At 38.6% G+C, this 27,014-nt stretch overlaps 1 protein-coding gene and 1 long non-coding RNA gene across 12 annotated transcripts in view; one reads left to right on the forward strand and one right to left on the reverse strand.

Annotated features, from left to right (window-relative positions):
- MYSM1 (Myb like, SWIRM and MPN domains 1) overlaps nucleotides 1-19,794 on the forward strand; it is a 41,925-nt gene extending 22,131 nt beyond the window's left edge. For 6 of the 9 annotated variants that reach the window (XM_044944935.2, XM_044944938.2, XM_044944934.2 and 3 more), the window contains 11 exons: nucleotides 397-474; nucleotides 2,088-2,176; nucleotides 4,636-4,690; nucleotides 5,034-5,084; nucleotides 5,805-5,879; nucleotides 6,676-6,864; nucleotides 7,505-7,637; nucleotides 13,473-13,578; nucleotides 13,756-13,813; nucleotides 14,817-14,980; nucleotides 17,199-19,794. In XM_044944935.2, coding sequence (XP_044800870.1) covers nucleotides 397-474; nucleotides 2,088-2,176; nucleotides 4,636-4,690; nucleotides 5,034-5,084; nucleotides 5,805-5,879; nucleotides 6,676-6,864; nucleotides 7,505-7,637; nucleotides 13,473-13,578; nucleotides 13,756-13,813; nucleotides 14,817-14,980; nucleotides 17,199-17,310 — 1,110 coding nt within the window. In that variant the 3' untranslated portion in view covers nucleotides 17,311-19,794. Of the gene's footprint in view, nucleotides 1-396; nucleotides 475-2,087; nucleotides 2,177-4,635; nucleotides 4,691-5,033; nucleotides 5,085-5,804; nucleotides 5,880-6,675; nucleotides 6,865-7,504; nucleotides 7,638-13,472; nucleotides 13,579-13,755; nucleotides 13,814-14,816 lie in introns of those variants that run through there. The other 3 variants (XM_044944936.2, XM_006048271.4, XM_044944939.1) reach the window with 3 other exon arrangements.
- LOC123334109 lies at nucleotides 15,367-25,228 on the reverse strand. 3 transcript variants are annotated; one of them, XR_006551885.1, is made up of 5 exons: nucleotides 25,009-25,228; nucleotides 22,495-22,579; nucleotides 22,217-22,348; nucleotides 16,659-16,762; nucleotides 15,367-15,502 (listed from the first exon to the last, which is right to left on the reverse strand). It is a non-coding gene; the product is annotated as an uncharacterized LOC123334109 (long non-coding RNA). The 3 variants fall into 3 exon arrangements; XR_006551884.2 differs by lacking the exon at nucleotides 22,495-22,579 and having other exon boundaries at nucleotides 25,009-25,225; XR_006551886.1 differs by lacking the exons at nucleotides 22,495-22,579; nucleotides 25,009-25,228 and adding an exon at nucleotides 23,980-24,186.
- Between the last annotated feature and the right edge of the window lie 1,786 nt (nucleotides 25,229-27,014).

The raw sequence follows: 27,014 nt of genomic DNA on the forward strand, positions 1-27,014 counted from the left end.
ATACAGTTATTTTGCTTCTAGTTTTCATTATTATACCTCTGGCTGTGTGCTGTTTCTAGTTTTCTACCATGAAGTCATTTTTGTGGTGGTTCTTCTTGGCCCTAAATAATACTCTTTTCCTACAGTTGTAACTCCCATATGGTGAAAGGAAATGAAAATTAAAGGAGAAATCAGAATAAAATTTCAAAGATCATTACTTACTTATTTTTGAGCCAAATGCTAACTATTGAACATAAATTAATAAAATATAGTCAGGCATTGCCAATCAGGGATTACAGTAATTTAATGGAGAAATTGATGTTTAGGAAATTATCATTTTGGTTTTATATATGAATGTGCTGTGATTTCTCCAAGCTAATCTTGTTACCTTTTGCTTTATTTTTAATTCCATAACAGCGCACAAGGAGGCGCAGAGTCCGAGCCCCTTGGGGAAATTGGTGTGATGCGAGAGATTTGGAAGGGCAGACGTTTGAGGTAGCTTTGATCCTTTCAGATGACTCAGAAGTAACAGTTGTTTTGTCAGTATATATTTGTGTATCTTTAATGTCACATATATTATACTTGTTTTATATGTCTACATGTATAGATCTCTTTCCCGTGTTAATTTATTTGTCTAAAAGTAATCAATAAACAACAAAGAAAAAGATATTGAGGATGCAGTTAACTAGAAGTTTGACTGATTTTCAGAACTGTAATTATCTGTCCCAATATTCTGGTCTTTAGCTCCAGAATATCTGTCAACGTGCCAGGGAGAGTTGTGCCCTGTTCATTTCAGTAAACAGTTCTTGAATGATGTTCTGATATACCAATTAAAATGTTGTTCAGAGCATTAGACATAAATTGAATTACAAATATTGAAGTATTATTTCTACTAACAAAAATTACAGTTCTATAAAGAAACATAGGCAGTGAATTATGTATATACATGCGTGCACACACGCACACCTTCTATGACTATATAATCTGTGAACAACCAGTGCAGTTAAATGGGAAGAATGTATGTGTACTACTGGCTTTGTTACATTGGGTAACTGTATCGAATCTCAGGGTTTTATTTATAATCCCCTCAAAGGTTGAATTAAATGAAATAAAATGTATGAAGGTCCTAATACTCGGTACTCGGTAAGTCTTGCATATACCAGATACTCAATAAATGTTAGTTCTCTTCTTTCTCTCTTCCCCATTCCCTGCCCCCAGCCTCACACCTGAGCATTATTCTAGGCACAGCAATTAGTGACACATGGGCCCTGCCTTGAAGGAATTTACATTTCTAGTAAGAAAGATAACACCTTTGGTGAGTTCCATCAAATTGGTTCCAAGAAATAAAAGACTGACCTAACAGGGTAGGTTTCACAGAAGATGTGATGTTTCATCTGTGACTTAAAGGATGAGCAAGAGAATCTCACAATGTGGAAATGTAGATGAGGGACTCTCGGCTGAGAGACATATAAGTAAAGGTACAGACATGTACCAGACATGGGAAAATACCAGGTATAGTCTGGAAAAGGTGTGTAGTTCATATGGGCTGGAGTATAAGACTGATACGTGAGTGTGTGCTTAGTCGCTTCAGTCGTGTCCGACTTTGTGACCCCATGGACTGTATCCTACCAGGCTCCTCTGTCCATGGGTTGCCATGACTTGCTCCAGGGATCTTCCCAACCCAGGGATCAAACCCATGACTCTCATCTTCTGCATTGGTGGGCGGGTTCTGTACCACTAGTGCGACCTGGGAAACCCAATAAGACTGGTAGTAGATAAGAAATGAGAGTTATTTTATTTTATATTTATGTAGGATTTACTACATTAGACACTACTGTCAGTATTTCACAAACATTAATTCATTTAGTCTTCACAGTAACATCATAGCGTTGTTATTATTATTGTTCCCATTTTAAAGATGAGGAAAACAAACACAGAAAGCTTCAGTAACTTGACCAGAGTCACCCAGCTAGTGTGAGGCAGAGCCAGGCATCGTCTTTGCGGAATCGGTGCACGGTAGCTTTATGCTGTGATGTCTCTTTATTAATTCTCCCTTCAGTGGTTGATGGATGCTTTGATCAAATGGTGGGTTTTTTTTTTTTTTTAAGCACCTCTCTGCTGAGGAGTTGGCAAGAAGAAGAGAAGAGGAAAAATGCAAACTTAGTAAACCTTCAAAAGTACCAAGACCAACAAAAAGGTATAATGTGACATTATGCAAGTGTGATTTTGTTAATAATCATAAATGATTAGAAAATGTATAGAAGGAATATCTGATGTTGCAGCATTATGTTGTTCACTTATTAAGTTTAAAAATACTGCTGAAAGTTAAATTTTTTTTTATTTCACTGATTGTTAATTTGGGAGACCGTAAACAAAAGTTTTAATTTGTTCATGTTCAATAAACATAGGATCCAACATATGTTTTGAGGGCCTTGTTTATGACAGGTGGTTATTTAGCTCCTTAGACATTATAAACCAGTAACCTCATGAAATGACTAGTTCCCTCTTTGGTTGGTGCTGAATGTTAGTGAGGCTCTCTCTCTCTTTTTTTTTTTAATAATATAAAATATTTAGCTTGTAACATTAAGGGTCACTGTATAAATTAAATGCCTTGATTTTCTAGACCCTCACTTCCTGCAGATGACCCATGAAATAGACTGTAGTTTTGTCAAGTGTCCCTTTTAAAACAAGATATCCAGGAACACCTCTTGGTTATTTTCAGTGGAAAGAGCCCTAACACTCAGCAGTTAGATGTTCCTGGGTAAGTTACATAATGCCTTTATAAGCCTTAGGTCCTCATTTATAAAATAATAACTTTAACAGCACTGTTAGCTGTTTTAAGCATATCATATATATTAACTCATTTAATCCTCATAACAACCCTGTGAAGTAGTTAATATAATCATTCCCATTTTATAAATGAGACTGAGAGGCACAAAGAGGTTATATAACTTGCCCATGCTTGTTAATGGTGGTGGTGTCATTTAACCCAGGCATTAAGGCTTAAGAATCCGTGTTCCTAATCATTACATTGTATATCACCTCTCTAAAAATTAAAATCAAACTTTAGAATTGTTGTGAGAATAAATTAAATGAGATAAGCTACAGTCATCCATAAACTAGGACTCCTCATCTCATGTCCAGACATTTGATTTTCTGAATCTAAATGTGAAACATACTGTAATTTTCAAGTCATTCTTCCAGGTAGGATCTTTTTGAATCCAGATCCACTTTTTTCATATTAGTCTTCGTAGCTTTGAATCATCAACATTTCAATAAGCTTGCCTTTTCCACCATTGATCACTGATTAAAATGTTAAACTGAAATGTGAACCTCAGACGTCATTGTTGAATCAGCTATATATTACCACAATTAACCCAATTAACCCACTCTTCATCATATGCAGAAGAATAATCATAGCAGATGTCTTGCTTACATTTAATAACTATATTTGAGTCTTTATGAGTCTGCTAGTTTCTAGCATATCTGCTATCAAAAGTGAAATTTAGGTGTATCTATCATGACTTATATTTTCATAAGCCCATTATTCTTAGTCACCTCCTCACTTGCTAAAGGCTTGCAAAGTAGTGTTAAATAACCCTTTCTAGAATTTTCCTCTGCTGCTTTTTTGGTGTTTTGAAAACAGGCCCAGTAATTGCCTATTCCTAGTCCTCCAGTAATTTTCCATTCTCTACAGTGCCTCAAAAAGTGTTGATGGTGGTTTCGCATGATGGTTCTTCAAAGTGCTCTAGGATGTAAATGCTTTGTTTCTATTTTCTTAACTCTCTTGACTTTTTTTTCATTTTATTTGCGTTGATTAAGCACTTTCTAATTTGAACATCTTCCTCACTCAGCAAACCCTTTTTAAATGCCTACTGTTCTCAGTGTTTGGAATATAGTATTCAGCAAAACAAAGTGTCTCATCTCCTAGCACTAAGTCTCTGGTAGAATAGGAACTAAATAGTTCTGCTCTTTTCCAGTTGTTAACATGAACATATTCCTTGTTTATTTGCTTTCTCTGGATGTAGCCTAACAGTTTTTATTTTTCTCAAACCTCAATTCTTTATTGGTCAAAGCCTTTCTAATATTTCTCTCATATTTATACATGTTTTTGTGTCTAGCTTTGGTTAGGTGGCCCTCTTTCCATCTTTTATACTTCATTTTAAAAGATGAGTCTACCATAGAACTTTGTATATACATTAATTTCTTTAACAGAATTGTTTGTCATTTATTCATTCAGCAAAGATTTACTGAGTGCTTCCTTTATCCTGAACACATTGTACTGACAGAGATGTTTCTGAGAAACGTCTATCATGAACTTCCTTTCCTATCTTATGTCAGAGTTAGGTTTCCATTGAAACCTGCTTTCAGTGTAGGACACGTCTGGCCATTTATAATGTTCTCTTTGGGTGTTGAAAGAAATTAAGACAACAAAATTACTTTCTCAAAGGTCCTGTTGTTTCTCAAATTTTTAGTCAAGTCCAAAAGAACCGTGCTTCTTTCCAAAGGGTTATATCATAAATTCTCCTAGTTTATTATTTTTCCACTTGGACAGAATTTAGGTTTAGATTATTGGTATACATTTCCAAATTTGTTAATAAATTATGTTATTGAAATTGTATTAGGAATGATTGTCTTTTCTTTTTCCTTTTCCAGCTCATTTGATCCCTTCCAACTGATACCTTGTAATTTTTTCAGTGAAGAAAAGCAGGTATTATTCATTCATCACAGAATGACCATAAATAATACCCTCCTCTCTGGCATGAAATATTCTTTTTCTATGTGTGCAAGGCATGTGTATATGAAAGGTTGGATAAGGCAGGGTACACTAAGGGTCAGATGAGTAATACAGATAGAAAATGAGAAAGAATTTCTCCATGCTAGGGCTTTGAATTATACATATATTTCTTTAAAAGTCTGATTTGTGCTGAGCCTTGGTTGGTAGTGAGAACTTAGTGTGATAGATAAAGGAGAAAAGGGTGGACATTCCAGTTAGAATAAAATCTCTATTTTTATGCTCCCCCATTTTTTTTTTTTTTTTTTTTATATTTCAGGAGCCATTTCAGGTGAAAGTAGCTTCAGAAGCACTTTTAATAATGGATTTGGTAAGGATATTATATTGTGTTTACTTAGTTATTCTGATTTCCATTCTTGTGTATTTTTATTGCAGGCATAAGAGAGAGTATGGAAGACGTGTATTTTGGATCTTAACTATCCTCTTTTACAAGGAATCTAAAAATAAGTCTTTTCTTTTGGAGAAAAGCCAAACAATTGCATGTTTCCATATTTTAGAGAAAATAAATTAATGTGAGTTTTTGCAGACTGTTTCTCATCATTAACCCTATTTTAATTTCCTAGTATCCTTGTCTGCTGCCTTCTAGATATCTGCAACAAAGCACAACTCTTAAAATTTGGAGGCTCCTTGTTTTGCACTAAACTACTGAGATCTCCAATAGTTGTGTGTGTGTTCATGGTATTTTTCTATAGGAGGACCCAGAGTAGTTTTACTTTGTATCCTTATGATACCTTTCCTGTGTAGGGAGAGCAAAACAGTATCTTCATTTTGCAAATGTAAAAAATGGCATCTTGGAGTGTTTAAATGTTTGGTTCAGTTTCTTAGCCAGCAGTAAAGATAGGTCTTAAATCCTAAGTCTGTGTATGCTGAGCCTAGCATCTGGTTCCTCTACTGTGTTAATTCATTTTAGAAAAGTATAATTATCATACTTGTAAATGACTCTCCTATGATAAGTGAGATTTGTTCTGGTATTTTGTCAGATGGATTTGGTTTGTATGTTTGGACTAAATCTATCTCGTATTTCTTTTAGCATGCTCATGTTTCTATGGCAGAAGTGATTGGTCTGTTAGGAGGAAGATATTCAGAAGCTGATAAAATAGTTGAGGTAAGTTTTCTCTTAAAATCTTAAAAATTATTTAGTCTTGCTGCTATACCAAGTGTTTTTATAGATTTCAGTGGATATTTAACATATAAACTTTATGATATAAATGAGAATATGCGAATGTAGAAAGTTATGTGTTCCCTGGGACTTCCCTGGTGATCCAGTGGTTAAGAATCTGCCTTGCAATGCAGGGGATTCAGGTTTGATCCCTGGCCTGGAAATTGAGATCCCGCATGCTGCGGGGCAACTAAGCCTATGCTCTGCGTCATGCACTGCCACAAAAGAGCCTGCATGCCACAGCTAAGACCCGATGCAGCCAAATAAGTAAATATTTTTTTTAAAAGGAGAAACAAAGTTATGTGTTCCTGGAGTTTTCTGAACATTCCATGTATTGAACACCTGTTTCCCTTCTCCACCGAGAAGGAGGGAACATTGCCAGGCCTTGGTTCCATATTGCCTTCGCCAGTAAAAGCTTTAACTCCTAAGAGGTCACCTTATCATTGAAACTTGGTATGCATCATTTGCTAGAAATTACCATAAATAATAGGGGTCATTGAATGACTTTTTACAAACATTAATATGGGCTGACCAACACTTCACTTGTCTGAATAGAAAAACAGATTTTGAGTTCCTAGCATACGGTCACACTTTTGGAGAGTACTTCATTTGCAAGTTAAAGGCTGCCTGTGATAGAGATAAATAAAAGACTTGGCTTTAAAAAGTTTGTGTTCCTGTGTATGAATTCTGTGTAGAATTAACAGGATTTCAGTATAATCATTTAAGGATTAATCCTTTATAGGTCTGTGCAGCAGAACCATGTAACAGTCTGAGTACAGGACTGCAGTGTGAGATGGATCCTGTCTCACAGACACAAGCCTCGGAAACCTTGGCTGTCAGGGGCTATAGTGTTATTGGATGGTATCATTCTCACCCTGCCTTTGACCCTAATCCTTCCTTACGAGATATTGACACTCAAGCCAAATACCAGGTGTGTTTATAGGTCTTTGTGTATACAGTCTGTAAATAATTGCACATTCTCTCCCCTCTCATTGTTTTCTATTAATTAAATATGCTTAGAAATAACATTTCTAGCAAAGTAATTACAAGAGTAATATATGTATTTTGTTTAATACAGATAAGCCATTACAGTACGGTGATAATTCTTCCCAGAGCCTTTGAAAATGATGGGCTGACTAGGACAGAGACTGGGTACAACTGAAATAATTGGAAATATCATGTATTTTGCATCTCTGGAAAAAAGTTTTGTTTTATTCTGCAGTTTTATGTTTGATATCTGGATGTTTTCGCTGTTGGCAACTGATTGTAACTTATTACCATATTGGTAAAGATTACAGCTGAAGGGTAGTGAATAAAATTTGTAAATGTATTCATGGAAAATGTAGATTATGTAGGCCAGGTGATCTTTTCAGGTTGGGTTGGACATATTTTGCCCTGAAGAGTTTAGGGTATGGAATAAATTTAATCTAGTTGCTGTTCGGAAGTGAAGTTTCTAACACACCTTTGCATTCCCTTTTCCTCTATTAGGTGTATAAAATGTTGGTATGGTTAAATACTGAGTTTTAAGTTTATGTAGTTGAACTAATTATACCTTTTTTTTTTAATTGTAGAGTTACTTCTCCAGAGGCGGTGCAAAGTTCATTGGGATGATTGTTAGTCCTTATAATCGAAATAATCCTTTACCTTATTCTCAGATTACCTGCCTGGTTATAAGTGATGAAATTAGCCCAGATGGCTCTTATCGTAAGTTTTCAACAAAAACAGTTCTACTTTTACTTTCATTTTTTGGAATCTTACAAATCACAGAATTTATACCTAGGCAGAGCAATTTGATGGAAAACTCTGTGTCCTCAACTAGGGAGTCACTGTTCGCACACCACGTAGTACAGCCTCTTTCCTTTTATGATTTCCTCCTACAGTGAAGCCCCCACTGTTACCACGGCCACTGGGCGAAAACATTACAATGCAGTGATAACTTACAGCCAGCTAGTGTGTATATGAGGTCCTGGAGACACCGCAGGAAGCAGAACAGGCAAAACCTCTTCTGTTTTCTTGAACATTTTTTGGTAAATGCAGTTTCACTTTCTCTGCAGTGGCATTCAAATGAATAAAAAGATAAAAAGAACAGTGACCACCCTACCACATGCTCTCCATGACCTCCGAGTTTAGGCTCAACGGTGCTTATTTTTATATCTATCTCAAGAAAGAATTTGGGTTGGTTTAGCCCACCATGACTCAGTTCCTTTGGGACTTACGTCCACTGCTGTTCCAATCAGCTCTGGCTGGATAGGGAATTAGACTAAGAAAAGTAGGGATGTTTAAGATGGGAATGCAGATAGAAGTGAAAGATTAGAGGAAACAGCTAACATCTCTAGGATATTTTCTTTTCATCCTAATACCACTGCTGTATGGTATTAGGTATTAGATATAGACTGACTCGACTCTATCTGGATGCTGTCACTCTACATTATATTCTTTCCCATTAGCTCATGAGCTCCTTGAATGTAGATACTATATTGTACTCATTTTTTCTACTCTCAGTTTCTAGCCCAGCGCATGGTGTAATGTAGATTTAATAAATTAATTTCTTCATTCCTAATGATGTCACTCGGATGCCCTTTCTGTGGTAAAGACCCCAGCACCACTGCCCTCCATCTCATTTACTATTAGTTTCTGTTCTTTGTGCACCTGCAACATTTGTTTCCTGCCTTCATGGTTATTTTCATCTTTTAATATAATTTATGTAGCCTGTCTCACTAAACTGTGAGCCCCAAAGAGCAGGAACTACATCTTTGTATCTCCGGTAGCACCTAATCAGTTGCCTTACATGTAAGAAGTGGTCAGTGCTCTATATAGTTTTATTGAATGAGTAATAGTGACATTAACTTTTCCAAAATGCCCATTTTGAACATATCACACACACATACATATATATGTGTGTGTATGTGTATGTATCATTCTTTACCCCAGTATAATTTTACAAAAAGTTACAAAAGGAAGAGTCACAGTAAAATTGTTCTCAGTTTAAATCATGTCTTAATATCACATACTGCTAGATTTTGGGAGTGAACCTCTACTGTGCTGTTTATACATTCACCTGTAGCTACATATGATGGCTTAAATTAATTAGAATTAAATGAAATTTAAAATTTAGTTCGTAGAATCCTACTTCTGGTCAAAATGAAGTAACAAGGACCTGTCTGATACAACCGAAAAACTGGACAAAAGAAAACAATGGTATTTATAGCATCAAGCAGTGAAGGATATGATTGTTCAGAGATGGGAAGCATAAAAGCGAGCCCAAGTTACCCTGGCTTATTAACTTTAAAAGAACTTCCAGGTATGGCACAAGGAGGAGAAACCCACCCAGAATCTAGCTGACTCTGAGTTGACATGATGGAGATAAGACCAAGGAGACCAGGGCAACTAAATGTGCAGGACAGAGTACCAGAGAGCAGAATGCCACTTGGAGAAACTCCAGAGATGTATAGAAGGTTCAGATTTAGTGTTTAGCAAGATATAGACCAATGCTTGTGTGTGAAGAAACTACCCCAAATGAGAAGGAATCACCCAAAAGATGAGCGGGTCCAGTGCTGGAGGCTCACGTAAGCGCCTGTCAGACAGCACACAAGTGTCCATGTGAACAGCACTGCAGAAAGTTCTCTTGAGTAGAGATGCCTCTTCCATTGTTAACACTGCTTATTAGGTCTTAATCCTTGGTCCTTTGCTCCTCTTGGAAACCTTCTGGTTCAAGAATTAATTAAAATTTCTCATAAGCCATGTGATACCTTGTATTACAGTACTTTGAACTGGGTGCTTGACATATTTATTTGTTTGTTCATTTATTCATTAATTTATGTCTGATGGCTAATCATTTCTCTACTTGTAATAGGCAGGAAATATACTTAGTGATTAGTTTTATTCTGACACTTAAGTGGATAAAAATAATCAGTGCATATATGTGTAATTGAATCATTTTGCTGTATACTTGAAAATAGCATATTATCAATTAATTTATACCTCAATTTTAAAAAATAATAAGCCTATGAAAAGTAATCAGTACAAAAGGAAATTTTTACTGGTTTAGTACCTTTTTTTAATTTATAAAATACTCATTACCAAATAGAGATGTATAATAAGTGTGTGTGTGTGTGTATTTTCTTTCTTATGAGCACAGACTGCAAATGCATTTATTTATTTACCTCTATTTTGGTCTCATTTTTTACTTCCATTAAGAATAGGAGTTGCTTACCTGGATTCAGATCCCAGCTCTGACATGCTTTTGTTATTTTACCTAGGGCAGGTTACTTAATATCGCTCATTCTTTGCCACATCTGTAAAATGAAAAAAAATGATTACCTTGCTTATGGGGCATTGTAGAGACTGTCAGTAATGCATGTAAGTGCTTAGTAAATAATAGGTCTAAAGTTGGTAGTTACAATTGTAGCTATAGCCTGTGCTTACTCGGTAATCAAAACATATCAAGTAAATGATTGTTATCACAAAAGGAGTTTGTGTAGTAGCTTATGTACTATCATGTGTCACTCAAGTTCTTGGAGGGGGAAAACAAAATGGAAGAGAATTGAAAAATGAAAAAAATCAGCTATCATCATGCTGTTTGTTCCCTTCTTTCCTTCCATATACCTGAAAAAAAATGGAGAGAAAAAGCCTTTTTAGAGCATATTGACAAATTATGTTTGCATTGTATGGAAGTATAGTTATGATTCTTTTTTTTTTCCCTAGTACCTTCTGATTTGCTGGCATTTTATTTACTTGAAAAGCTTTATGATGGCAAAAATGCAAGTTGAGAGGCAGTATGATGTAAAGGTTAAGAACATAATCTTGAGCCAAACTGCCTGACTTCAAATCCTGGCTCTCTCTCTTGCTAGTTATGTATGAATAAGTCCAAGAACAGATTATTTAATATAGCCTTTCTGTGGCTCAGTGTCATAAAAAAAGAAAAGGGAATAATACTGGTTGCTAGTTCATGTGGTGTTAGCTTTAGTCGCTCAGTCATGTCCCACTCTTTGCAATCCCGTTGACTATAGCTCCTCTGTCCATGGATTCTCCAGACAAGAATACTGGAGTGGGTTGCCATTCCCTTCTCCAAGCTAGTTCATGTAAGTGGCCTTTATTGTTGTTATTCAGTCGCTAAGTCAAGTCTGGCTCTTTGTGACCCTGTGGACTGTAGCACACCAGGCTCCTCTGTCCTCCATTGTCTCTCAGAGTTTGCTCAAATTCCTGTCCATTGAGTCAGTAATGCTATCTAACCTTCTCATACTCTGCCACCCCCTTCTCCTATTGCCTTCAGTCCTTCCCAGCATCAGGGTCTTTTCCAGTGAGTCAGTTCTTCACATCAGGTGGCCAAAGTATTGGAGCTTCAACTTCAGCTCAGTCCTTCCAATGAATATTCAGGACTTCCTTTACTGGTTGGATTTCTTTAACTGGTTGGATCTCCTTGCACTCCAAGGGACTCTCAAGAGTCTCTTCCAACACCACAATTCGAAAGCATCAGTTCTGTGGTGCTCAACCTTCTTTATGGTCCAACTCTCATTTCCATACATGACTACTGGAAAAACCATAGCTTTGACTAGATGGACCTTTGTTGGCAAAGTGATGTCTCTGTTTTTGAATATGCTGTCTAGGTTTGTCATAGCTTTCCTTGCAAGGAGCAGGCATCTTCTGATTTCATGGCTGCAGTCACCATCTGCAGTGATCTGGGAGCCCAAGAAAAGGAAATCTGTTACTGCTTTCACTTTTCCCTCTTCTACTTGCCATCAAGTAATGGGACCAGATGCCATGATTTTCATTTGAATGTCAAGTTTAAAGCCAGGTTTTTCACTCTCCTCTTTCACCTTCATCAAGAGGCTTTTTAGTTCCTCTTCACTTTCTGCCGTTAGTATGGTATCATCTGCATATCTGAGGTTGTTGAAATTTCTCCCAGAAGTCTTGATTCCAGCTTGTGATTTATCCTGCCCAGCATTTCACATGATGTACTCTGCATATAAGTAAAATAAGCAGGATGACAGTATTCAGCCTTGTCATACTCCTTTTCCAGTTTGGAACCAGTCCATTGTTCCATGTCCAGTTTTAACTGTCCCTTCTTGACCCACATAAAAGTGTCTCTGGAGGCAGGTAGGGGTGGTCTGGTACTCCCATCTCTTTAAGAATTTTCCACAATTTGTTGTGATCCACACAGTCAAAGACTTTAGTGTAGTCATTGAAGCAGAAGTAGATGTTTTTCTGGAACTCCCTTGCTTTCTCCATGATCCAGTGCATGTTGGCAATTTGATCTCTCATTCTCTGCCTCTTTGAAACCCAGTTTATATATCTGGAAGTTCTCGGTTTGTGTACTGCTAAAGTCTAGCTTGAAGGATTTTGAGCATAACCTTGCTAGCATGTGAAATGGGCACAATTGTATAGTTGTTTAGACATTCTTTGGCATTGCCTTTCTTTGGGATTGGAATGAAAACTGACCTTTTCTAGTCCTGTAGCCACTGCTGTGTAAATGGCCTTACATCCATACAAAATCCATACAAAAGTCCCCTCTAGGGACTTTTCTGGTGGTCCAGTGGCTAGGACTTCATGCTCCCAATGGAGGGGGCTCAGTTCCAACCCCTTGTCAGGGAACTGTATCCTGGATGCCATAGCTAAGACCCTGTACAGCCAAATTAATTAATTAAAGAAAAATACTTTTATATAAAGCCTGGCACGTAATAAGCATTATACTAGTGTTACTATTATTGTATTGGCCTTTGGTAATGAATCACCTGAGCTTTTTAAATATACCACAAATATAACTACATGGGGATTTTGAAGGATATATGAGAAATTTCTAAGTAGGCTCATCTTTTGGTATTTTTGCCTTTCTAACTTATGTAAGTGATATCTACCCTTTGGACTTGTTTCCTCCAGAGTTTATGTGACTCAAGTGTAGTTACTGCCTCTCCAGAATTAAATCTAGTCCCTCCCTGCCTAGTCTTAGGTCAGCACACAGAGGGAGGTGGAATGAATGTAGGCTTAGAAGTCAGACAAGACTGCTGGAATGTGAAATCCAAGCTCTTCGCTTTACTAGTGGAAACAGCTTGTTCAACCCGTCTCAGCCTCAGTTTTATGTGTTAAATAGGAATAATGCTACCTATCTTATAGCACTGTGTTGATAATCTGTGTTTTAAAAAAAGTCATTGGGATGGAACATAGCTTGGTTTGCCTAAATCAATCCCTGTTTAAGCCTATGGTTCTGGCAAGTACATCTAAGTGCCCACTTTGACTCCAGAAGCCTCTTGCTTTGGATGATGATTTATATGATCATCTTAACTGTCACAGTTCTTTGCATAGAATTGTCATGCAAATGGCACTGTTACTTTTCTTTATTAATTGCTTGGCATTAATAGGCTTGATGGACCGAGTTCAACCAGGCAATGCATAATTAATGAATGCCTCCTATGTTTAAAGTGCTGCTTAGTGGGTCTGCCAAGTTGCGATTGTGAAAACACTGATGGGAATTGTAAGTAATTAAAAGGAGATTGGAGATTCAAGAAATAGTTGGTAAAAATGTGCTTCTTTATGCTGTTCTAGGTTTACCTTATAAATTTGAAGTACAACAGATGTTAGAAGAACCTCGGTGGGAGTTAGTGTTTGAAAAGACAAGATGGATAATAGAAAAATACAGGCTATCCCGGAGGTATGTGCTGTGGTTTGAGAGGGTTGCACATCTGCAGTGTTCTCATTAAACTATATTTTAGGGAAAACCCAAGTTAAATATAAAATTGTGATGTATGGCATCAGTGATAGTTTATTACAAAACTAATGTGTTTATAGTATTTGTTTCATTGGTTTGTTTTCATATTTCTTCCAACAGCAGTGTCCCCATGGATAAAATCTTTCGCCGAGATTCTGACCTGACTTGTTTGCAGAAAGTAAGCTTCCTTCAGTTTAATTGGTTTCATTGTTCATAGATTCTAAAGCTGTTCATCTTGATGTGTTTTCCCATGATGTCTGATGCTTTGTGGATACATTTTCTGTGTGTTTCTTTTATTGCTTTTTCCTTTCTAAAATTAATTTCTAGGAGATAATTAGTAATGTGTTTTGTTGCCCATGCTTGCATATAGAAATAATATTGTTTTAGAACAAAATTTGTCAGTGTTGGTTGATTACTATTGTACACAATGGAGAGCATTTTTCTTATTTAATTAAATTCAAAAGCACCATGTTCCCATTTAGCTTTAACAATTGATCATTTTTAAAAGTGGTAGTATAAATCTAACAAATTTAAATGGTCATTTCACTTAACTTCTGGTAGAAAATAAGAGTCTTGAATTATTTTATTTCATTTCTAGTTTTGTTTCTATGAGTATTGAGAGATTGGCAAGATTGGTCTTTCTTTTTTTCTTTTAGTAACAGTTTGGAAATAGAAAATTTTAACTTACTAAGTTTCTTCTTTAATATTTTTTACCCCCTCCTATTGTAGTCACTTTCTCTTTGTTCTATTGGAAGATTAATATACACATTTCCCAGGAACTAGACTCTGGCATCCTATATTTGAAATGGTAGAATCTTGTATTTTAATGTACATAGATTTTTATCCCATAGGATTCTTTGCTTTGTAAATAAAACTACTTAAAGCAAATCCACAAGTTCGTAGAAAGCATGATACATATAGTCTCAAGATTATCTCTTTATATAAAATCAGAAGGAACTAATCTAAGCATTCCTCAATAATGGTTTCCTACACTTCAGCTGTACAATTATTAAACACAAATTTATCCTCAACCTCCTAGGAGAGTGTTTCTAATTTAAGCACTAGAATTTTTCTAAGTTAAGCACTATAAAATAGATTTGGAAAGGGATAAAATGATAGTAATGCAAACCCTCTTCTTATACTTTTATGTATTTAAATATAAAACTTTTCTTTTCAACTAGCTTTTGGAGTGTCTGAGGAAAACTCTGAGCAAAGTGACCAATTGCTTCATTGCTGAAGAATTCTTGACTCAAATAGAAAATTTATTCCTTTCCAGTTACCAAAGCAAGCCAGGGAATGGAGTGGCTGAAGAGAACTGTACTGTGGGGCAAAAGGAATTGTTAATGTAATTATCTTAAAGTAAGATATTTTAATCTTGACACAGTAGATCCTACTTTGAGAGTTATAACCTTGAAATTATTGTTTAACTGTGGTACAGCTTTGATTTTTTTTTGCTAGTTCATGAAATCCAAACTTCGCCACATACACCATCTGGCAAGAAAGAGAGCTGGACTTGTTTTCACATGTGGTACTCAGAGTGTTGTGTGATGTGGGGTCGGCCTGCAGGTGCAGTCTTCCACGGCCAGTCAGGGCGTGAACTGGAGGGCGGCCCCCCTGCTGTCTTCAGGTTGATGAATGGATTGTGTCTCAAATTTTTGCTTCCCCTGAACTAGTCATTCCAGTTTTGCTGTCTCGTGTCTCATTAGGAGCAGCTCTGTTCTCTTCATGTGTTTTTTTGAGGCTTGTTTATGGTTGCAGATGAGATGCGGGTGGGTGGTCACTGAAGTAATGAACATGGTTGAGAACTGCTGGTTTAATGAATCTAACAGCATGCTATGCGAGGCCAGGGGAGGCCTGGAGAAGAGACCTAAAGGAGAGAATCAAATTACCAGCTGTTTAATTACAGATATTTCCTTCCATTTTACTTGATAACCTCACTGCTATAGGATATGCCATTTTATCAGCTGTAACATTTTGTCAGGCTTTCAGATACATAATATAAGGAGCTTCAGCTGTAGGTGCCACTTAACTAGTGTTTGTGATAAAACTCAGTTAACTAGAACACAGGTAATCATAACCCTTAAACTAGATTTTTTGTTTTTCCTCCTCCTACCTGCTATGAGGAGAAAGAGGCAAATTACAATAAAGCTTAAATACATCAGATTTAATTTTAAAAACAAAAAAATCCTTCCAGGACATATTATGTATTCAGCCCAGTTTTGTATACTTGCTGAATCCAGAACAGGGGTCAGTGGACCTTTTATGTAAAGGGGCGGTTAATAACTTAGGCTTGGCAGACTACATACCATCCCTGTCGATCATTCTTCTTTATATTTTTTAACAGCTCTTGCAAAATGTAAAACCATTTTTAATTCATGAGCCTCACAAAAGACAGGTTGCTGGCTGTTGTCTTCCAAACCCTGCTCCAGAGGATTGCAAATATTTAGAATTTATTTTCAAGTGCATGAGCCTGAGCCACTGAAAGGTCTTGCATCATCTTCATCAGTTTTATTGCATCTAATCTGTGTATGATTCTGTAGTTTTACCTTTTTTTGGTTTAATGAATATCCAAGGAAAATAAGTCCGTGTTGGAAGGAGCAGTGAGCCAGTTTTAGATGATCTGGGTCTTGACTCAGTCTTATGAATTAGGGGAATATAGTCTACCTTCTCTGGGCCTAAATTCATGTTTAACTGAGGTCTACATTATCTTTCCTGTGTCCTACGAGGTCTAAAATCTTATGATTCATTCTAATCGTTGGACTTATTCACCTGGAGGTTATATTTTGAGATGGTACAGTTCCAAAGTTAATTTTAAATGTTTTTTAAGGAAAGTGGTAGTATTTTCCGTTTTTCTACATTCATTTAGGATAAACAGTGAAACATAACTTACAAAGCAGTTACTTTGGGGACCAGGGATATTAGAACTGTAGACCAAAAATAGGAAACCTGAGTTCTTACCCGAATTCTCTTACCAGCTTTGTTATGTGACAATCACATAACCTTCTGTATCTCAGGCTCCTCACCTGTAATTCAAGGGCAGAAAGTGTGCTTCTGTAAAAGGTAGTGGTTCATTCCTTTGTACTCTTCCTTCTGACGTGTTTTCTTCATTATACCTCAGGAACAGACCCTAGAAAGTGGTATTAATTAGCTTTCTTACTTGACATTTCCCTGTTATATTGATGGATTGGGGTTGGAAGATAGTGAAAATTAAGAGCTCTGTTCTCAGTCTGGGTCCTCTGCATGCTTGTGGGTTACTACATTTAGTAACCTAAGCCATACTATGAGGAGCTCAAACATGGTACTGTTCAGAGTTTAGTGCTTTGGGAGCACAGTTTTTTTAAGTAATACTTCCTGATTTTTTTTTTTTTTGATGATAGAGTACATTTATCTTTTTAGAAGATAATTTTTAAAAAACAGAAACCATAGTTAACATTGTAGTATAAACCTTTCTTTTTTTTTTTAACATCATGTAATTTTGAATACAGTGTGTGATATTTTCCTCCCCTCCTCCCTCATTCGTTCCTTTATATTTTTCTTATGATAGTCTTAAAACATTTTTGCAGCTCTTGGTGCCCACATTCCTATTACTGCCAACCTTGGCCTGCCAAGGGCAGTAGGAGTCAAGCTTTGAGAAGCACAGGAAGTCTCGGACTGAGTGGCAGTGTGGGAGTTTAAGAAGCAGGGTCTCAGAGGGAAGCCTACCTCTAGCAATGTTTACAGAGTGGAGATAGGACCTGAAAACATCAGAGTCTCTTCGTCCTGATTTGTTCCTTACTTTTGTGCAATGACAATAAAATAAGGAGCTTCGTTTTGTTTTGTTTTATTTTTTTCTTTTTCCAGCTTGCCTACTGGAAATTGACATTACGATTACTTCACTAGTATTAGCTCTCTTTTAGTCTCATCCCAAAGTAATATTCAAAAAAAGAAAAATCAGTGGAATAAGATCCGCAAGACCAGAGGCTGCCCCTGGGTCATTTCAGCCTTGGCCCATCGGCCCTCAGTGCTGCACTGTAACTTCCGTGGGCCTTAGACACTTTGGCCTTTTTGATCCTCTTCTTCCACAAAAAAACTACTAAAAATCAGTGTTACAACTGCATTTGTATAAAATGAATTTAATATTGTATATGCATACATCCTCCCATCTGAAAGTGTTTTTTGTGTTATAAATTTAAAAGAAATTAAAACATTTGGGAGGGCCTCTAAATGTATTATAAACATGAGACCTGGTGCCTAATAGCTCAATTGGCCCTGCCTATATTCTGTTACCCCTCCCCTATAAACTGACCTCACAAACCCTAGCAGAGCTTTGCCACACAGCCAAAAACACTGCAGTTCCTGTGGCTTTAGATCCATAGACATGAGCTTTGGTCTCGACTCTACCAACATTCAGGACTTAGTTGGAACCATTCATCCCCCAAAGAAAGATGGGCTGCAGTGGCTAATTTTAGTTTTCAGGTGGATATTTTGTTCTGATTCTTATTACGAGTCACGGCTCCTGCCACCCTTTCTTCCTGCCTTTCCCTCAAGCTCTTTTTTTTCATCCCCACTCCCTCACTTGTCACCTGTCGGTGTGTAGGTATGAGATCCGCCATTGTCATGTGTTGAAAGCAAGGCCTGCAGAATAGAAGTGAACAGAAGCATTCTTGTTTCCCAGAAGCTACTAATGCTGCCCCAGCCTTCTCTCTGTAACTTTCCTCCCCCACAGGAGTGGGGCAAGGGCTGTGACGCACAGGTTGTTTGGGCAGCGAGGAGACTGTGGGCTCGGCATGCCACCCTGAGTGGGCCTCCTGCTCTTCAGTTTACCTTCTTCCTGTTTATCTTGCTGGGTCCTCATGAGCTGAGCTGGAGAACCTGGAGAAGCCGGTACAGGCAGGAGGCCCTAGGACTGATGCTCTGTCCCGTCCCTACACCACCTGCACCGTAGCTACCATCTCAGGACACACCCAGCTGGTGTTACCTATCCTCTTCTCTACCCAGAGCTAGAGGCTCAATCTAGAATCACATGTTGTGACATTTAGGAAAACTTACTTCACACAAGCACAAAGATAAAAAGACATACATTTGTGTCATCATCTCTTCCATCAGAGGTAATACAGCATTTAACAAAGAAATGTGATTATTTCCAGTTTACAGTAGTTTAATAGCTTTCTTACAAATTAATATCATATTTTGCAATATTTCCAGAAAACCACTGTGGAGAATAATGTAATACGCTTTAGCATAATTCCTTACCTTTTCTTAAATGGCTTTAAGCATGCTGTTCCCTCAAACTCTGTTTTTTCATTTAACCTGTAATTTGGGCTTTCTGGTATTTTCTAAATCTTTTCTTTTAAGCTTCCTTAAATCCTTTCTAGAGCAAGGCAAAGAGTAAGTATGTTATCCCAGCTAAGTCAGGAGAAAGTCAAATATCCCAGAGAAGCTGTGATTATGCCAGGGGCTCTATACCAAACTAAATTTGAGAAGGTAAAATTAATTCATGATATGTGGGTCGTTTTATTCCTTTGACTATATTTATGAATATATTCATAAGAACTCTTAATTTCTGCCAAAAAAAAAAAAAAAAAAATGCCTGATCTGCCGTCTTTAAGGTTTCCTGGAGTACTCTCTTAGGAATTAAGAAATATGTTAACTACGATCTTACAGTTTGTATTCCTGTTCCATAGGTTACCACCGAACATTTGTTTCATATGAATTATAAAATAATATTTAGATTCCAGCATGAATTAAATAGATGGGTCATATATATCTTTAAATTTGTGGATCTGATGTGTAAATTGTGTATTATGTACAAATTTACCATGATTATTGATAAGCCTGTTGCTGTTGTTTTCCTCAAATGTTATTAATATCGGTGTTTATGGAATTTCTTTTATTAGTTTGAATCTTGGAATGTTCTGTACTAAAATAGAATTTAAACCATTTTGTACAATTAAATATGATGCCATGTTGTGTATATCTGTATTAAAGAATATTGTAAATATTAATGTTGTACAATTAGGAAAGCTTTTCCTCAAAATAAGTGAATTCTCCTCCTTGTACTTAAATTGTGACATAAAATAACTGGTTTTAAACTTTGGGGTTTTATCTTATAAGAATTTGAGGGAAACATTCTAAAGATTCTATATAAATAAAATTTTGAAAATAAAGTGGTGAATCATTTGGTCTCTGTCTAAATTATTAGCAGCATACACGCTGATTACAAACAATGCCCCCATTAATTCAGCAAATATTTGCTGAGCATTTTAGGGACACAAAGGTGAATAAGGTCTTGGTTCCTTTCCACAAGAATCCTACTACCTAATCCTACTACCTGATAAATGAGAAGCATATAGAACCTGACATGGGTAGGTAAGACACTAAGATAAAAACTGGAACTGATTATAAATGCCTGTAAGGCTTCAAGGGTAAGAGGTGTGTAGATAGATAAATGAGAATTCTTTAGAATGTAAGCAGTGAGATTGATTGCCTGAAAGAGATCACCTTTAAACCTTAATGATATTTGGGGAAGATGTTCCAGGTAGAAGATGTTTCAGAGATAAGTGACCTTGGAGCATAGACATGGAGGTAAAGAACGAGCGAGTTAGAGAATGATGAGTCTTGGGTTTAAGAGAAAAGTCTCATGCGGAATTAACTCATTAACTAGTCCTTAACTTCCCAGTTCTTACTTTCTGCAAAACCTATCAATTTGAAAAACTGAACAACAGGGTCAGACTTGTGTATATTCAATACATACATATCTTCACTGTCTGGCCTTTTATTGAGGACTTCTTTCCATTCAGCACATAAACAGCTACTCATTCTTTGCCAACAGTGCGTAGCACTCTATAGCACAACTTTGCCATTATCAGCTTCGAACTGAAGAACTTCAGATGTTCCTTTTTTCTATGGAAAGTTATTTTTGTTTGCACACTTCTAAAACTCTGAATAGGTTCCTAGATACTTCACTGCTAGATGAAGATCTGTGTATAAATATAAATAGATTTACATTTTGTTGGTAATAGAAAGTTTTCCATTTCTACAAGTGAATTTTTCTCTTAGTAGTACAGTTCATTATCTTGTTTACAGAACCAATTTGAATTCAGGCTCCTAAATGGAAATAATTTAGGTGGCAAAGTATAATCTTAGGAGTTCTAATTCCATGAGACATTTATTTCATCGGACGTTCATTCCTGTGTACAGCTGTTATGGATTCCTGCTAATCAAGCATTTGCTATAATTTTGATTGGCCAGCATCATAGTCTGTGTATGGCTCCAGACCAGGATTGTCCACAGACCTATTTGTACTGTAATAATGGTTTTTCTCACTGTTGCTGATGTGTTTCTACATCACTGATTCCCAATTATCTTCCCATAGAATGCTAGCTTAAAAGAAAATAGTATTTGCAGCAGCTGCTGCTGCTAAGTCGCTTCAGCCGTGTCAGACTATGCGACCCCATAGACGGCAGCCCACCAGGCTCCCCCGTCCCTGGGATTCTCCAGGCAAGAACACTGGAGTGGGTTGCCATTTCCTTCTCCAATGCATGAAAATGAAAAGTGAAAGTAAGTCACTCAGTCGTGTCCGACTCTTAACGACCCCATGGACTGCAGCCTACCAGGCTCCTCCATCCATGGAATTTTCCAGGTAAGAATACTGGAGTGGGTTGCCATTGCCTTCTCCTAGTATTTGCAGAGTTATAGCTAAATTAAAAAACCTGCTTTTGTCTTCTGTATTTTTTCTGCTATCAAAAACAAGCTTTATCAGTTAATAACTCTGATACTTGTTACCAGGTATAATCAAGGATTCCTTGCCACCTTCCTCCATTAACAAGTTAACCTCAAAATGTGGAATTGGATAGTTCTGAAAGCAAGTTAACTGCTTAGATTATTTTACCCAGATTAGTGATTACTGAACTTGTGTTTCAAAACATCTGTTAGCTAGAACTCCACAGTAATTATGGTATCTTTAACCGTCAATAGGCTTCCCTGGTGGCTCAGATGGTAAAGAATCTGCCTGCAATGTGGGAGACTGGGGTTTGATCCCTGGGTTGAGAAGATCCCCTAGAGAAGGAAATGGCAACCCACTCTAGTCCTCTTGCCTGGAGACGTCTATGGACAGAGGCTACAGTCCATGGGGTCGCAAAGACTGAGCTTGGAACCATCAATAACTAGGAGATTGCCCACATCAGGCTCCCTTTGTGTAACAAAATACTTTAAAGGAAATCTTGAACAGAATTATCTTCTTAATCACAAAAAATGAGTGGACTAATCTTCCCTGCCTCTCAAATACACACCCTCCCCTAGAGAGAGTTTGCTTTTGTGCAAAATCGAATTGGATTGTAACACCATAGAGTAGGAGGGTATGTTAGGAAAATTAAAACTAGCTGTTGTAACACCCTCCCCCCCCCTAGTTTTCAATGTCTTAACAGTAGGTTTATTTCTCACACTGCAGGTTCTCTGCCTGGCTCCCCTGGGCAGCTCCCCTCCCATGGGTAATTCAGGTAACCAGATTCTTTTACATGTGGCTCCTGTGACTGTAAGTAGCCCAGGTGTCTTCCATTTGGGGACAAGTGGATAAGAAAGAGAATCAGACACGATAATTTACCTTGGCTCGGAGTATCCACGTCATTTTTGGTTTCAGTTTTTTGATAAGAACTAGTCATATGGTCCCACCCTGACAGCAAGAGGGGCTGCTCAGTAGAGTCCTAACTGTGCAGCTGCTTCCCAAAATTCGACACTGTGGAAGGAGAACACAAAACTTCGTTAGTGACTAGCCATTTCTGTTACACGTGGCTAGGGTTGGTTTTTTAAAACATGAATCCATCTTCACATGGGCTCTAAATTACTGTGCCAGAGCCCTAATATTAAAGTAGAGGGCATTACCTGGTGGTCCAATGGTTAGGGTTCTGGGCTTCCACTGCAGGGACCATGGGTTTGATCCCCAGTCAGGCAACTATGATCCCACAAGCTGTGTGACATGGCCCAAAAATAGAGAGGGAGGGAGGAAGGAAGACAAGAAATGGATGACTTACCCCCCTCAAATCAGAGTCTTAAAAGTTAGAAAGGACCTTGGAAATGTTTGGGCTTAGATTCCTATCTTCTAATATGAATAAACCAAAGTTCACAGAAATGAAGCAACCTGTCCAGTCACATAGGTCAAGTTTGTAGCAAGGTTATTTCTAGAAAAACTCCAATTTTGCTATTGCACCATCCTTTTGAGTGATTCCAAATTATTTTTAATTTCACAGCAAAAAGTACTACTTTGAATATTTTACATGAACTTCAAATGTTAAATATAATTTATGTTTTAATTTAAAATATAATTTTGTCTTTTAGAACTGCCAGGTCTAATAAACTCCCAGAATGTGAATTTTATGGAAAAGTTGACTAAAGAATTACTATTAGAGTCATATAATTAATGGCACTTTATTGGCTTTATGTAAGATTAGCTTTATTAACTTTATCTAAGATTAAAGAACACCAAATTTTGTGCTTGCTTATTTGCTTATAAGCTGCTTATAATCCACAAAGCTACATTTGTTCCATCATTTTAATGAAAATGTTAATATCTAAAAGCCACTAGAGGGCGCTCTATCACAGTCTATGAACTCGACGATCTCGGTCCTGTAGTGTTGATTGGCTTTGCAAAGTCAGGGAAAGTTGCACATTTGGCTAAACTTACAAACACTGTAAAACATTCACTTGTCTAGTACCTTGAGCCTGTGTGATCTTGGGGTGAGTGTCCTTGTTTCTTGGTATCTCTAAGCCATTTTCATTTTTGAAGTTTTCATTTTGAAGATATTACAGTAAAGCATGCATCCTTCTAAATGCTGTACATATAATATCACATTTATTCCCCACAACATCCCTGCAAGAAGTTTTATTATTCTCATTTTAAACTTTAGGGAATTCTCTGGCGGTCCAGTGGTTAGATGGAGAAGGAAATGGTGACCCACTCCAGTATTCTTGCCTGAAAAATCCCATGGACAGAGGAGCCTGGTGGGCTTCTACAGTCTATGGGGTCACAAAGAGTCGGACATGACTGAGCACACACGCATGCCAGTGGTTACGATTTGGCGCTTTCACGGTCAAAGGCCTGGGTTCAATCCCTGGGCAGGGAACTAAAATCCCACAAGCTGCACAGCACAGCCAAAAATAAATAAATAATAAACTTAGCTTTAGAATGTTTAAGTAACTTATGCAAGGTCTTGCAGTAAGAAGTAGCAAAAACAGAACTCAAACTGTTCAAAATCGGCTCACCAAACTATCATGTTGCTGGTTTCAGAGCTGCAAGAAACCTAAGAAACAATTTAGTTCTTAATGAAGAACTGAATTTAGTTCTTTAGTTTTAGATGAGAGAAATAGTACCCGAAGATGAGGAGTGACTCGTTCAAGTCACAGATTCAGTCAAGGCCAGACTGAGAAATCAAGGTCTTCCTATTGTCAGGGTTCCTGGATCACATTGCTTGGGAATCCCCGCCTTCTCTAGGGCAGTCAAAGAAATCCTGTGCTCACAGACGCCGCACCATGCTGCACCCTAACATGGCAGACGAAGTCATTGGATTATACATAGAATTGTCTGTTGCCTAGACAATAGGGCTTCCCAGGTGGCTAAAGAATCCGCCTGCAATGCAGGAGACTCGAGTTTGATCCCTAGGTTGAGAAGCTCCCCTGGAGAAGGAAAAAGCAACCCCCTCCAGTATTCTTGCCTAGAGAATCCTATGGACAGAGGAGCCTGGCAGGCTATAGTCCATGGGGTCGCAAAAGAGTCAGACACGACTTAGCAGCTAAACAACAACCTAGACAAAAGAAATGGCCCTCACAGATAGAAATTTGCTCTAGTGTGGTTCCCTGTCTTTCCTATTGCAGCCAAGTCTGAAAGAAGCAAATTCATAAAAACACCTTGCATTTTCAAAAGTGATTAATCTCTCTGCCTCCAATAGGTCCCCCTACCTCCTCCACACTCCAGAAGGATTTTCTTTTTTATGAAGCACGGATCTGAAGCATGTCCTTTCTCTGCTGAAAATTCCCCAATGGCTTACCAAGCTTTCTGCACCAAGTTCAGCTCAGAAGACCCTTATCCATCTCACCTCTTACCAGTCCTCCTGCCCTTCCAGTCCAACACACAGACACACACACACACACACACACACTTGCACTCTTTAGTCACACGGAACTATTGGATAAATCCATACACGCGTCAGCTTCCCCTGCAGCCTGCCCATGCTTCTCCCCCTGCCTGGGACACCTGCCCCTGGTCCCACTGTTGTCTTACTTCTGTGAAAACTTCAAACTCAGACACCACTCCTGCCTAGACTCCTGTTCTTCACTCTTCTACTCTTCCCTCCAGACTGGGCTGATCCCATTCCCTGAGCCCCTCTGACAACCTGTTCTTACCCAGGCACGCTGGATCTCACTTGTCTCTCTACTTTTCTGCCACCTTCGCTGGCTTGTGAGCTTCTGAATAGCATGGACCTTAACTTTTAAAACATTTTATCCCCAGTGCCTATTATGATGCCTAACACGGATTAACAAGGCACTGAGTGGCAATCTGACGAATGAATAAATGAGTGAATGAATGAAAGAAAACAGAAAGCAAAAGAGGAAGGCAGATCTCTTGGTCGGGGGTGGAGGGGGAATCAGTTCTTTTAACTCAGATACCAGGTGTTTTTGTTTCCCACTATAAGGAGGGGAAAGAACAGGCAGGGCTGTTTGTTCTGAAAAATGAGCCCTAGAATGGAGTTGGGGGTGGGGTGGGGGGAGGAGCTGAGGGCCCGGGAGAAGCAGCATGTCTTCATTAGCCTAAGTGACTGAGAGCTTCTGGAGACAAGAATCAACTGATTAACCAGGGCCGCTTGCTCCAGAAGACGTATCCTCCTGCAATTTCCTCAGAAACACAAAGACAGGTGAGATTATAATGCTATAAACATAATTGCATTTTCTAATCAAAAGTGCAACAGAACTCGGGTAATTATGAGCCTTCAGTAACTTAACCATTTTACATGCTTGGTATTTTCATCACTGAGAGCTGCTGGAGTGGGGTCGGGGGAGGTGGGATGGTGCTCGAGCATTTTGATCCATCGCTTTGTGTTCTTTTCTGCGGCATCTCCGTGGAGGAAACAGCTCGCAGTGGAAGAGCAAGCAATGAGGTAGCAGCCATTTCAAGATGACAGCACGCCTGGGTAACCTGAGGCCAGGCAGTGAAGTGGGCTCCATGTTCGGGGGGCCACTGGTGTTTCTCTGTTGGGCAAATGGGGACCATCAGGACTTCATCTCAGGCCGTCTGAGTGGAGCAGGACGGGCAGCGCCAGCTAACGGCCACGCCCTTTCTCCGCCCTGACGCAAGCCCGTGAACTGCAGTGTCTTCTCAGCCAGGGACTCAGCACAGCCCTGGCAACAAATGGAGGGTGGAGTGTGCTCTGGGCAGACCCAGAATGGACTGATCTCTCCTCTGCTGGAGAGAGAAGAGCGACAACAAAACCCAGAAAAACAAAAACACAAACCAGGCCTTTGTGGAACTGGAGGGCTCTTTTTATGGCTGTAGAAGGAAAAGAAAAGCATCCTGCTGAACTTTGCTGGTGGTCCAGTGGATAAGACTCCATGCTGCCACTGCAGGGGGCATGGGTTCGATCCCTGGTCTGGCAACTAAGAGTCCATGAGCTGTGTGGTGTGGCCAAAAGATCTTTAAAAAAGAAGAAGGAAAGGATCCTGCCAAGCCCAACTCCTCTCCCCAAGGTTTAGGTATGGAACAGCACTTCCTCCTGGCCCTCAGACGCAGGACCCAACTGTGAGTCTTGCAAGGCTCTACATAGCAGGCATTTTTTTTGGTTTTGCAGATAGGCAGGGCCACATGGAGGGAGCCCTGGAATTCCAATGAGATTTCTCTGTAAAACAGAGCACAGTCAGAGAAAGCCAGAAGGTACTGGAGCAGCAGTGACGTGGTGGTAAGAGAAGACAGTGCCATGTGGGGTGACGTGATGGTTCCACGCAGTTGGTACACACAGTATGTAGGGCCATGACCCAAGATGTGGAAACGGGGTCATGCCTTGAGGTTGTCAGGTGCCATCCTAGACAGAGGTGTATCTGTGATCCTCGTGAGAAAAGATTCAGGTCGTCAAGAGTCACCATCTTCAAATCCCAAAATGAAAGGGTTCTGCTAAGTCAGTAGTGTTCAGGCTTTTTTTTTTAGGTGGAGATCTTAAAATTTTAAGGCTTTCCAGGTGACTCAGACCCCACTCCAGTACTCTTGCCTGGAAAATCCCATGGATGGAGGAGCCTGGTGGGCTGCAGTCCATGAGGTCGCCAAGAGTCGGACACAACTGAGCGACTTCACTTTCACATTTCACTTTCATGCATTGGAGAAGGAAATGGCAACCCACTCCAGTGTTCTTGCCTGGAGAATC

Source organism: Bubalus bubalis, chromosome 6 (genome assembly GCF_019923935.1).
Source record: "Bubalus bubalis isolate 160015118507 breed Murrah chromosome 6, NDDB_SH_1, whole genome shotgun sequence".
Lineage (NCBI taxonomy): Eukaryota > Metazoa > Chordata > Mammalia > Artiodactyla > Bovidae > Bubalus > Bubalus bubalis.